Consider the following 12,566-nt stretch of genomic DNA (forward strand, 5'->3'; position numbering starts at 1 on the left):
AGATTATCAAGACATTAAACGTCAGTTGTTTAATTTCTGAACGTAATATTGATGATATGATTTAGTACAATGACTACATCAAACACAAAATTATTCTTTTTGATTTGACTACTCGAGAGTTTAAGGTGAAATTTTTAAAATGTAAAATTATAGGAACTTCTATAAATCGAAGCTGAATAGCTACGATACCATAAAAAATTAACAGTATGACAGTAAAGGCTCGTGACGCGAGTCAAGAGGAGTAAGTTGTCAAATGTCAATTGTCCCTCTGCCGACAATCGACATAACCTATGATATTTTTACTCTCAAGCGTGTATTCAACAATAGTAACAAAAACCGATGTGACTGTCTGAACTTGATGTTTTCAAATAAAACTTTCAACAAGGTCTCTAAAATAAATAAATGAGATATTTTTTTCAATTAACATGAAGTCTACAAAAAAGATACCCGAGTTTAAAGGTACATAATTATTTTTATAAAGATAGTTATTACAATAAAATAACGGAATTATCCGTCTAAATAATACGTTTTTTTTTTTCAGCATTAGAATTGAAACTTAACGAGAATACTATTTCACCACATGTAATTTATTTCAAAGAACATTCAGTACGAGAACATACGAATGATAAACCGTCTGGACGAACACTATTTATCGTCAACATACCTCCATATGCCGATGAAAAAGGTTTAATGAACGCTTTTAGTGCAGCTGGAACAGTACAATCTGTAATATTCTCAACAAAACCTAATTCAACCTCAACAGAGACAAATTTGAATACATTTATAAAACAACCTCAGAAACCATCATTTAAGATATGTTATTTAGTATTTAAAAAAGTGTCTGAACTGGACAAAGCCCTTAAATTAACTAAATTATGTCCCATGAATTCTAATGGTCATGAAATAAAACTTGGAATGAAAAAGTGGATTGATGAATACAATAGTTCAATTGAAACACCTAAAGCAATGAAGGAAAGAATAGAAGCATTTATGAAAAATCATGATAAAAAATCTGAAGAAGTAGAAAAGCAAGAAAAGGCATTAGAACAGGAAGACAGTGAAGGATGGGTAACAGTTACTAAAAAAGGTAAAGTCCAAAGCTTTGCTCGTTCAGAAAAAGTAGAAAACAAAATAATGGCCAAGGAAGAGAAGAACAAGAAAAGAAAGGAACTAAAGAACTTTTATACTTTCCAAATAAGGGAGTCCAAGATGAAACACATTGTGGCTTTAAGACAGAAATTTGAAGAAGATAAGAAAAAGATTGCACAAATAAAACAAAGTCGTAGGTTTAAACCTTTTTAAAATAAAACTTTATCATATCTCAAATTTTATTTTTACCAACCTCCACTTTAGTATTAGATTGAAAGATGTTTATTGCCAATAGAACTAGTATATTAAAAATTTACTTTTAGATTTACATTACAGTCTCAAATAGAGAAATCTCGATGGCATAAATAAAACAATGTTCTCCATTTTTAAATGACTATTAAAGTTTGAGATTGCTAAATACCTAATTAAAATTAGACAATTACAGAATATATCAATATGTACAATTTTTTTATGTATATATTTATAATAAATCACTACATGAGCCAATACAATAAGGAACCTGATCTACAACCAAAACTTTTGAAATCTAGTTGATTTTCTACATATTTAGGTGATATTATTTACAAGTTCGACTAAGTGTTCCTTTTTATCTTCATAAATTAAGATATCGTTTTCGCTTATCCATTTCACTAATCTCAAAGCATTCGTCATATGCTTTGCTGATGGCTTTTAATTATGATTTGCAGCAACCTGTTCTCTGGCAAGGTATCTAAAGCAGCAAGAAGATTGCTAATATTACCATACACACAGCCATTAGCAAGTGCTACTTGCACCGCTTGACCTATTCTATCTAAACAATCCTGAAAATAAGCAATTAATTTTAATTACTCTCCAATATTATATAAAAACAACAAAATTATGGTATTCAATTTGTTTGAAACATGCTTACAATTGCCTTTAAGATCATCTATATAAATAATCACATCTAGACAATAAAAAATAACAGTGCTGTAAAATTCTCACCTGCAATTTGGTTTCACTTTGCAATTTAACACCAAACTTGAGTAGTTGGTGTGCATAAGCCTGCACCAATGGGGTTAAAGCTGCCAAATGCTGTGCATTTACTGCTGTAGGAGGTCCATGTGTGCGTCGTCCAGCTCGCAAGCTGTGTAATACTCCAAGGTGCAACTTAATATATAGCTCTGACTCTGAGAGAGCTTTGCTTGGTAATGATTTAACTATTGATAGTTTTTCATCTTCTAATTTAATCTTTTTTATTGGTATTTCTTCCATTTCTGTATCTACAAATTGAATAAATTTTACATTTACAAAATACTCACTGTATTATAATTATTCAGTATAATAAGCAAGGGTTAATAATTCTACAGCACTAATTTCTATGGACAGTAAAATTGAAAAATAATGAATACTATTAATAGCCAGATTACATAATTACCATCATCTATATAAAGTGGTGCTAGGGCACACCAATGTATGAGACCTGCGAGTGGAGTGACAGCTGCCATTGGTATAGACCCACTCGGCAAAGCAGCAGGATTCAGTTGTGCCGACATGCACAATGATGGATTTGAATAAACCTGAATGATAAAACAAACCCAATTAACATGCAATTTTTATTCTACAATATTATTTGGATATTACTATTCATTATTAGGAGTAAACATCTACATGCTTATTAAAATACATTTGAGTGGCTTCAGCGATATTAAATTTAATCAAGATAATAAATTAAAATACAAATATTATAGTTGGAATCTTACCCAAGATGTTATAACTTCTAGCAAATTCTTTGGTGGCATTTTCTTAGCTTTTTGCAAGTCATGCATGTATAATTCAGTAACAGCAGTAATAAAGTTGGAAACAAACTGTGGTGCTGTTGTGGCTAATGATTTCAGAGCAAGCTGATTTGAAGTGTTTAAGAAAAAATGGTCCTTGATTACATTCTCTACTAATTGTAAAGATTGTTGAGATGAACATCCCATTTGCTGCAGCCATACACCCACTGCTAATAATACCTAAAGACAAACATTATATTATTAGAATTAAATATTCAATAAATTTTGACTGATACATGTAAAAAGTCAAAAATTCAATATAATAATAAAATTAACCTAGCACTTGATTCAACTTTATTGGAATTTATTAATCCTATATAAAATTTTATTAATTACAGAATACTAACAGGTGTACTAGAAGCTGAAACAGCCATGCTAGCAAGAATGCTAAGAACTTTTAACTTTCTCTGATTTTCCATGCCCCCAAAGAGTGAGAGGAATATGGTATTCTTAGTGGTATCGTTCGTGCATGCTGAGAGATAGTCACAGATGATATCTATGAGTTGCAATTCCTGAAGCGGGTTCAACCCACGTCGGTTTCCCCGACGATCAGTTTCGCAAAATACAAATTCAGATATCACGTCCATAGCTATGTCAAGTTGTTTGCTGGTTGGTGCAGCGCGTCCGACCAGCAATTGCTCTGGAAATTAAATACTATAAGAATTAAGCCGTTTTCAGTAAGAAGTTTAAAGGTATTCAAACGACGATTAATTTATAGGTTACCTATTTTAATTAGAGCTTCCTTTGCACATGCAGGGAATTCTAATTTTCTTAAAGTATGTTTTAAATCCGACAAAGACATTTTTATTGCTTTTAGTTCTAAGTAAATTCGGCAAATAAAAACAATAACATTACACTGTACACAAATGAAATGACAGTTACAGTCCATACAGTACAGACTAGAGTAGAACAGGAAAGCAGTAATAAAAAATAATCACACACATTACATATATACCTGTGCTGCTTGTTTGACCCGCCGAATAAAATGTTTCATATAAGAAAAAATTAACAGTTGATAAAACGAAATGGATGTACCTTTATTATAATGATTCCATTTTCTTTTTAGAATAATTTCTTTGATAAGGAGTAGTTATAACCATTATAATTTATATCGTAGTGTTTATGTACTCTGTATTTCTGATATTAACTTGAAGTTGAAATGTCATTTCAGTTGTGACTTGTGAGGATTTCCAGAAGTGCTCGTCAATTATATTGAAATAACGTTTAAGATTAAATAGTTATACAATATTTTAGAAAAAATATAAAATGGAGGTGATAGTCGCAAACGTAGATCATATAAAATTTGATATAGATTACGCATTAGAACAACAGTATGGAGCGTTGCCGCTTCCCTTTCCCGGGATGGATAGTAAGAAACATTTAAATAACATTACTATCTTACCAATTATGACTATTATTATGCTTTTATACTGTTATAAATAATATTTCAGAATCAACAGCAGCTGTTTGCGAATTCTTTAGTCAACCTGGTGGGTGTAACAATGGACCTCAGTGCCCCTATAGACATGTCAGAGGCGATCGAACAGTTGTTTGTAAACATTGGCTTCGTGGCTTGTGCAAGAAAGGAGACCAGTGTGAATTTTTACATGAATATGACATGACCAAAATGCCTGAATGTTATTTCTATGCAAGGTTCAATGCTTGCCACAATAAAGAGTGTCCCTTCCTACACATAGACCCAGAAAGTAAAATTAAAGACTGTCCTTGGTAAGTGCAAACATTTTATTAATTATATTTAATTTAACTAATACAAAAATAAGAAGATTAGTCTAATTGTGACTTAAATTGTTTTCATATAAAGTCTTCTGACTTCAGGTATGACCGAGGCTTTTGCCGGCATGGCCCCCACTGTCGACACAGACATGTCAGAAGAGTGTTGTGCATAAACTATTTAGCTGGATTCTGTCCTGATGGACCAAGTTGCAAGTACATGCACCCGAGGTTTGAGCTGCCTGCTCCACCAGAACAAACGAAGGATCAAAAGCGTCTGCCTATTTGTCATTACTGTTCAGAAGTCGGTCATAAAGCTTCATCCTGCAACAAGATACCTCCAGATGTAAGATTAAATTATTTTTTACAAGTGTATCTATTTGTCAAATGTTATATTATATTTTATAAAATATAACCTAAAATGACTTATCTTTGAATAAAATACATTATGGAAATAAATGTTATTGATAAGAAGTAGGTTTTTATAAATTATGCATTCAGAGAAATTTTTCTTTCCTTTTTTATATTTCTAAGTATTCAACTAGACCTAAATAAAAATTATTTTAAACCTGATATTTATTTCATTTGCATGTGATATTAAAAAAAGCTATCCAATACATAATTTGCCAATTATAAATGTAGTAATTCCATTATTAATTTAATTATGTTTAAATTTCAGCAAAGAGAGGTTGCTCAAAAACAAGAGGAAGCAAGATATAGAGCACTAGGCTATGTAAAACCTGCAAATGATAATGATGAAATGCAACGATTGCAAAGAATGATGCATAAACCTCTGGAAGAAGTTACCTGTTTCAAATGTGGCACTAAAGGTCATTATGCAAATAAATGCCCCAAAGGTCACCTTGCTTTCTTGTCAAATCAAACCGGACAGAACAACTCTAACAATATGTTCAAAAAACCTAACTAGTATAAGTATGTGAGGCCACATTAAGTGACTTCATGACTCATGATAACCTGTGCTTGAAAGTTAGGTAAAAAGACATCTTTAAAGAAAATCAGTGTTGTGTTTAGAAAAGACAAACTCATGAACAACAGAGGTGTTGAAATAGGAGTAATATTGTTACTGTTACTACGTTATTTGTCAACTAGTCGTACCATTATTCAGTTTTCCACCTTTTCATATATGTTCTTGTTATCTGCAGCACAATGTAAGGTAGCCCTGTAAACATGCTTAGATTGATAGTTATTTTTGTGGAAAACTGACAATAATAAATTTCAATATTTAATTTTTTAAACTTTTTTATAAATGTAAAGTTAACACTTTGAGGGTCACAACACAGTTACAATACACAGGTACTAGACATATTAGCTAAGTAATTATGATGAAGTCTAAGCATTTATTGACCCAGAAACTGTTAATAATACATTTCTTGTATTTGGATTCCTTTTAAAAGTGTAACTTTGTTAGAGGGCAACATATATAATAGAAACATAATAGAACTAGTTTCTACAAAGTGAAGATATAGTCTAAAGTAATAAATAATTAATTGCAGAACCAAAATAAGCAATATATAGTAATACATAAGAGCAATTATAACTTAGCAAAAAGACAATTCAAATATACTCTAAAAATCTCATAAGATCTTTTTAAAAATATAGAGCCTATTTTACGGTGAGACTACGTAGACAGAGGACTATTCAAGTATTTTTTATGGAACCTTAGAAAATAATTATGTACTTTTGAATTGATCATTTTCCAACTCATAATGATACTGGCTGAATTTCAATATTAAGATTTCAAACCTGGTTTAGTGCCAAAAAAACAGTTGTCATCAAGAAATTCTCTTACCAGAGTCTAGAAGTTGGCAGTGATTATAATCACATATACCTTTTATCAATAAAGTAACAATGTACTTGTTATCCTGTGCCTGAATTCTTTCTGGATATGTCAGTTGTGTTTACAATAATATGTCAGGAATGATGGAAATTGACCAGGAGGTCTTCATCAAGAATTATTTTTAATGTATTTACATCTTGATTCAAAAATACTACCCAGTCGCAAACCTCTAAATCTAGCTTTGTATATCCTACTACTAGAAATAAAAAAAATAGTACATAAGGAATGCCTTTTAAAAGTAATTATATGTACTTTATCTTAAAATTACATGTTATATGACTAAAAAATAGGATTGTTATAAATATTTATATTAAACATAAAATATATGCTTATGTAAGTTAATATACAATAGCTTTGGATTTTATGTAGAAATAGTGGTATTAAAGAAAATTTATAAATTCTGTATATGAACTGTACTGCATCTATGAGAGGTAAAAATAACTTATTTTTGTAAATGATATGATTGTTGTAATAGTAAATGCAACAATTCATCTTTTATTCACAGTTGACTACAAAAATATTTGTACAATTTGTTAGCTGATAAATGTTAATGTAACTGGTATAACCGGTGTCAATAAAGAAAAAGACGGCCGATGTCATACCATCGCACTCCCACTAGCAAGTTCGTTGTATTATTTATAATTAGGAAAAAAGTCGGGATGTAAATCAGATAAGATTTTAGACTAGCACTAATTGATCTCACTACATATTTAATTTTTGTTTTCTATACTAACACTTTCCGTAATTTCTTTATTAGCACGGGTTGTTGGCGGTAAGTTTCCCTAGTGGCTGTTTATGGAACTAATGGTAACGTATCACAGTTACAATAATAACGATTTACTATGCTTGACAACCAATTGAATTGGACATATACTTCCAATACAAAAACATCTACTAATGCGTATTTGAGTCTCTTTTCTATTAATTCACAATTATACATCTGGTACCCGACGTTACGAGGGTATCGACGCTTATCCTTATACAAGACTTTATAGTCAAATTAAGAATAAATTCTAACTATCTCTCACTGGCACCTAATTATTGGGAGTATAGTTTAAATTATGTGCCTACATATTTATGTCATATAATTGATAACTTTTGTTACCTATTAACGATTTTAATTTATTGTTATTATATAGAAAATTAGTTCAGCCAAATTTCCTTTCTATTTATACAGCTTTACATAAAAACTCAATCCTTTTTATTTTATTATTTCATTACTTGTACTATTTTTAAATATATTTTAAACAATTAGTGATTATTAATATCTCAAAAGTTATTTTTTTCATTCATAATTTACCGCAAATTAGACTTAATATGTTATAGTTAGTTCTGTGAATTGCTGCTAGGGTATTTAATCAGTAAAGATAGTTTTTAAACACAAAAGTATCGCTTTTTATAAAATCTACTGTTACATTTAAAGAGTATATTAAATGTGTAATTTCATGAATTAACATATTTTACTCATTAAGATGTTTATAAGTTTTCCACATAGATAGCTTGTGTATCTTAAACATTTAAGTAATTCATAATTTACAGTTAACTTTTATAAAAATAATTAAGTACATAAATATAAAGTCAATGTTTATTTACTATGAACTTGAATGATTTATATGCATGGCCATGTTTCATAATTCTGTATTATTTATTTATTTTTTCTTTTTGATGGACAAATATTTATGAAAAAAATATAGAAAACAGTACCTTCCAATTAAATCATAGCACTTCCAGTAATGTATAGAGAATACGCTTAATTTTATTTCTATTACCCCAAAGATTATATTTTTCAGAATAACGTGTATCGTAAAATTGAAATAAGCGATGAAATTAGATACATGCAGGTGTCCTCTCTGTTTTCCTTCATCGCATATGAATTATAAATAAACACATGAGAATTTGGTAACGCTTGTGTGTGGACCGTCTCAACACTTATTGGAACATGTGAGTCTAGTCCCAAAAACGTACACTATACAGCTTTTTTTATTTTCTTTAGAGGGCTGGCTCTGACTAGCTTATAAAAAAGTTGTAAATATTAATTGTTACCATGAAAACAATGCTATAAACAAAAATATTTTCCCACTGAACAACAAGAAGAAGTATAAGAATATTTTATACTTACGTATATAACATATCTGTTTTAGTTTGATGTGTGATTTTAAACTGTTGTTAAGAATCACAGTGTAAGACATTGAATGGTGCAGGCAGCACACGACTTATTTCAAAATATAATTTTCAAAACTAGGAGTAGGTAATAGTATAATAGTTATACAGAATTAAAAGAGTTTCGCAAGTAAATAAAAACCAAAATAATAACATTCTTATTTCAAATATAAATCTACACACAATAATGGTTTATTTTGTATTAAGCATAACTTGCCCGTACTATATAAGTTTTGTAAAAAATGGCAAACACATAAAGTTATTGGTAAAATAGAAGACTATTGAATAATAAATTTATAGTAAAGAGATTAAGGGATTTCTTTTTTATACTGCAATATGTATTATATTTATTTTAGTTGTACATGCAACACTGATTGTCAAATTGACAGTTGTCGGCTTGATCAGAAATTCAATTCTGTGAATTTAAATTTTGGAGGTTAGCGTCGCAGCGTCTCTCGTATTAATACTGCCTTCAGTTTTAATCCGAATAAATAAATATTACTAAATTAAAATAATTTAATCGCCCATAGTGCATTTAAATTTATTTATAAGAAAATTTAAATACAATCTTCATATTATTCAACTTCCTCAGTGACGCGAGTAATCGCTGAGAGGTTGATTTATTTTGTCAATACTTGGTGTACAGAAGGAAAAATGGTAAGTTAATTTACTGTTCATATAATTCGCAGTTAGAACATGAAAATTTCATCGATTTCGACGCAGTTATTTTTTTTTTGTGTCGGCATCAATAACAGTGCACACGTGATTTCATTAGGTTATGTTGACATGTGACATCAAATTGTAGTATAAGATTGTGTACCTACCAATTAAATAAAAACATAACCACAACATTGAACATAAACTTTGAATGAATGTATTTAATGCCTTATGTCTTAACCTCTATAGAGTAGCTTGTTTTAGTTAACAAATATGTAAAATAATAAAATTTTTGGTTGAACGACTGATTTATAAAACCCCGTTGATTGTTCCAATATTGCGATTTCAAATCTTGAAAAGGAATACCCATGATTTTCGTGTAAAATATTTGCTTATAATTTCCTATATGCATATAAGTCCTATGATGTAGGTTAAAGGAAAATATTCTGAGCTAAATAACTCACTCATATGCACATGGCAATGCTTTTGAAAGGAGATCAGTAACCTTAATCAATAGCTTTTTAGCTTTTGATACTACTATCAATAGTAGTCCATTATGGGTAGTTACTGTGGCTTTTTTAAATTTTTGTTAAGCAATATATATTATAATATGTATTATTCTTTACAGGCCGATAGTGAAGCAAGTGTAAACCCAAAAGCGTATCCTTTAGCTGATGCGGCTCTTACAGCAAAGATATTGAACCTCGTTCAACAAGCTGCTAACTACAAGCAACTTCGAAAAGGAGCTAATGAGGCAACTAAGACATTGAACAGAGGTCTTTCGGAATTTATCATCATGGCTGCAGATGCTGAACCATTGGAGATTGTGCTCCACATTCCAATACTGTGTGAAGACAAGAATGTACCATATGTGTTTGTTAGGTCTAAGCAAGCTTTAGGACGGGCCTGTGGTGTCTCTCGGCCCATTGTTGCTTGCTCCATAACTATTAATGAGGGCTCACAACTTAAACCACAAATTCAAACCATTCAACAAGAGATTGAAAGACTCTTAGTGTAAGTTCTAGTGTATGAGGGAAATACTATTTATGTAAATATAATTTCCAAATAAAACTTGTATTTTTATTGATTATAATAAGTAATCCATCATAAAATATTATTTATTCAATAGAATAATTGGTTTATACTTTAATAATTCCAATTTAATATTATCACTCAAATAATTTTTTTGCTCTTAAATTCCAATTGTCTTCCCATCTTGATTCCTGGAATTTCTTTAAGTTTTCTCTCATTTTATCTGCTGCTTTATTTTGTTTCTCATTATTGGGAAAATCTTGAAACCATGAAACAATTTGTTTTGATAGTTCATCGCTAGTTCTGAATGTATAACCATTTTCACCATTTTGAACTAGCTCATCAAGGCTGGAATTAATCATAAAGAAATTAAATTGTAATAAACCAATGCAAAGATAAACATTACTTTATTATATAAAGCTTGTTTTAAAATTAAATAATTGTATAAATTAAATACTAAAGGAATTTATACAAAATTATCAGTCATAGTGCTAAATATTAAGATAATGAATGTTCAAATATGGTAACAATTGTTTCAAAGCATTTTATGACTCCAACATTAACTTATATTGTAACAATTGGTAAAAATAATAAGACAAATATCACCTCAAAATATTTCCACAACATGGCAGATGTACATCAATTTATTTATAAACAAATAACATGAAAATAAAGTATACATACCATTTAAAGTCATATGCACAAACAGGCAACCCAGCACCAAACATATCCACTACTTTCATGGGTAAATCTAAACCAGAAGAACTGGTGTGAAGACAAACCCCAAGATCTGCACTTGCTACCATGGTAGGGTAATCACATGCTTCAAGCCAAGGTGTTATTACCGTTACATGCTGCCACTTCCGAGAAGATATTTGCTCTTTGTAATATTCTTTCATAGGCCCCTTGCCAGTGATGACACAAATTAATTTTGGTAAATTTTTTACTAGATCAAATGTTGTCTCATAAACTAAAAAAAAGTCCAGTGTTATTACATTGAAATATTTAATTAGACAACTATTAATAATGATAAATTTAAGGGTGAGTGAGCCAGTGTAATTTCAGATTGAGTTGCATCTGTTATACAGTTAAGTTCTTAACATGTATAACATAACCAAATCTTAGATCTTATAGTTGGAGCTTAATAGTATTATAGAAGAGTTATTTATGCTTTTCACTTCAGTTTAATAAATTTTTTATAACTGAAAAGAGACACTTCACCTTGTAAAGCTTCCATTAGGATACTGAAATCCTCATCTGCAGTCCAACTAGTGCTGCTGAATAATAATCCAGGTCGATTGGTTTTTAATTTAACTAGATTTCCCTCTACCTCGGTAAATGCTGTGTGCCTTGTATCACTATGACGAGCTATATCACTTGCATCTATTTTGGAAGCTATAAATTCTTTATATTGAGACCCAATTTTAACAAACCAATTATGTTTTTCTTGAACTGTTATAGGTTTAAAAATATTAGGTGGTCTATCATAAAGAACTGTTGCCCTAAAAACATTTAATTTATACTTATTTTTTTTTACCAGGATATTATTTCAAAAATAGTGAATAAATACTTACATAACATTGAAATTTTCTAATAAATCCTGCTTCATAGCATATGTTACGCATAAATTACTATCTGATGACTGACCAAAAAACTTTTCTATATAAGTTGATACTTTTAGGACAGGATGGTTACAGCTAAGTGAAAGAGCCATTATAGAAAATGCATAATTATGCCAGTCTATTATAAATTTTGTATGAGTTACTAAGCAATAAAATCTACATATAGGTAGTGTAGGCACAGCTGGGGGGTTCTGACACAGTAAATGACTACTTTTTCCAGTTATAAATAATGTTAATAGTAAACTAATTGCTTGCCACAATGCTTTTGCGAAATACTGTAACAATTTTGGTGCCCATTCTATTTTTAAAGGATGAAGTTTAGTTACAGTAATTCGAGGATTCTCTTGGATATTTGAAAGAGGTTTCGTTTCCACGTAACCAATCATATTCACATCAAATCCACAACCGGCGAGAGATAACGCATGATATTGCATCCGTGGACTTCTACCAATATCTCCTAAAACTACAACCTTCACTACCTTTCTAGCATTTTGTTCAGTCATAGCTCTTTTAATGTATATCAATTACTTGCAGAAAATATTAGTTTTCATACGTTATTCCTTTTATCTTCAAATTAATTCATATTGAGATAACACTAAA

General features: G+C 30.1%; 5 protein-coding genes across 5 annotated transcripts; 3 read left to right on the forward strand and 2 right to left on the reverse strand.

Moving 5' to 3' along the window:
• Window positions 1-232: 232 nt before the first annotated feature.
• Window positions 233-1,320, forward strand: LOC125069478 (ribosomal RNA-processing protein 7 homolog A). Its single transcript, XM_047678981.1, has 2 exons — window positions 233-459; window positions 542-1,320. Exons 1-2 carry the CDS (start codon window positions 426-428, stop codon window positions 1,300-1,302), a joined length of 795 nt encoding a protein of 264 aa, XP_047534937.1. The 5' UTR covers window positions 233-425; the 3' UTR covers window positions 1,303-1,320.
• A 109-nt stretch (window positions 1,321-1,429) lies between these two features.
• Window positions 1,430-3,789, reverse strand: LOC125069161 (uncharacterized protein C7orf26 homolog). The gene is made up of 6 exons (XM_047678557.1): window positions 3,630-3,789; window positions 3,254-3,546; window positions 2,832-3,086; window positions 2,507-2,648; window positions 2,074-2,351; window positions 1,430-1,910 (listed from the first exon to the last, which is right to left on the reverse strand). The coding sequence occupies exons 1-6, from the start codon at window positions 3,706-3,708 to the stop codon at window positions 1,758-1,760; spliced, it is 1,200 nt and encodes a 399-aa protein (XP_047534513.1). The 5' UTR covers window positions 3,709-3,789; the 3' UTR covers window positions 1,430-1,757.
• A 296-nt stretch (window positions 3,790-4,085) lies between these two features.
• LOC125069481 (cleavage and polyadenylation specificity factor subunit 4) lies at window positions 4,086-8,240 on the forward strand. The gene is made up of 4 exons (XM_047678985.1): window positions 4,086-4,275; window positions 4,358-4,634; window positions 4,743-4,983; window positions 5,317-8,240. Exons 1-4 carry the CDS (start codon window positions 4,173-4,175, stop codon window positions 5,563-5,565), a joined length of 870 nt encoding a protein of 289 aa, XP_047534941.1. The 5' UTR covers window positions 4,086-4,172; the 3' UTR covers window positions 5,566-8,240.
• An 800-nt stretch (window positions 8,241-9,040) lies between these two features.
• LOC125069609 (NHP2-like protein 1) lies at window positions 9,041-10,395 on the forward strand. Its single transcript, XM_047679166.1, has 2 exons — window positions 9,041-9,312; window positions 9,941-10,395. Exons 1-2 carry the CDS (start codon window positions 9,310-9,312, stop codon window positions 10,328-10,330), a joined length of 393 nt encoding a protein of 130 aa, XP_047535122.1. The 5' UTR covers window positions 9,041-9,309; the 3' UTR covers window positions 10,331-10,395.
• A 14-nt stretch (window positions 10,396-10,409) lies between these two features.
• On the reverse strand, window positions 10,410-12,484 carry LOC125069610 (chitobiosyldiphosphodolichol beta-mannosyltransferase). The gene is made up of 4 exons (XM_047679167.1): window positions 11,919-12,484; window positions 11,566-11,846; window positions 11,029-11,314; window positions 10,410-10,692 (listed from the first exon to the last, which is right to left on the reverse strand). Exons 1-4 carry the CDS (start codon window positions 12,467-12,469, stop codon window positions 10,482-10,484), a joined length of 1,329 nt encoding a protein of 442 aa, XP_047535123.1. The 5' UTR covers window positions 12,470-12,484; the 3' UTR covers window positions 10,410-10,481.
• Window positions 12,485-12,566: the final 82 nt, after the last annotated feature.

The sequence above is a fragment of the Vanessa atalanta genome, chromosome 15 (genome assembly GCF_905147765.1).
Source record: "Vanessa atalanta chromosome 15, ilVanAtal1.2, whole genome shotgun sequence".
In the NCBI taxonomy this organism is placed as follows: domain Eukaryota; kingdom Metazoa; phylum Arthropoda; class Insecta; order Lepidoptera; family Nymphalidae; genus Vanessa; species Vanessa atalanta.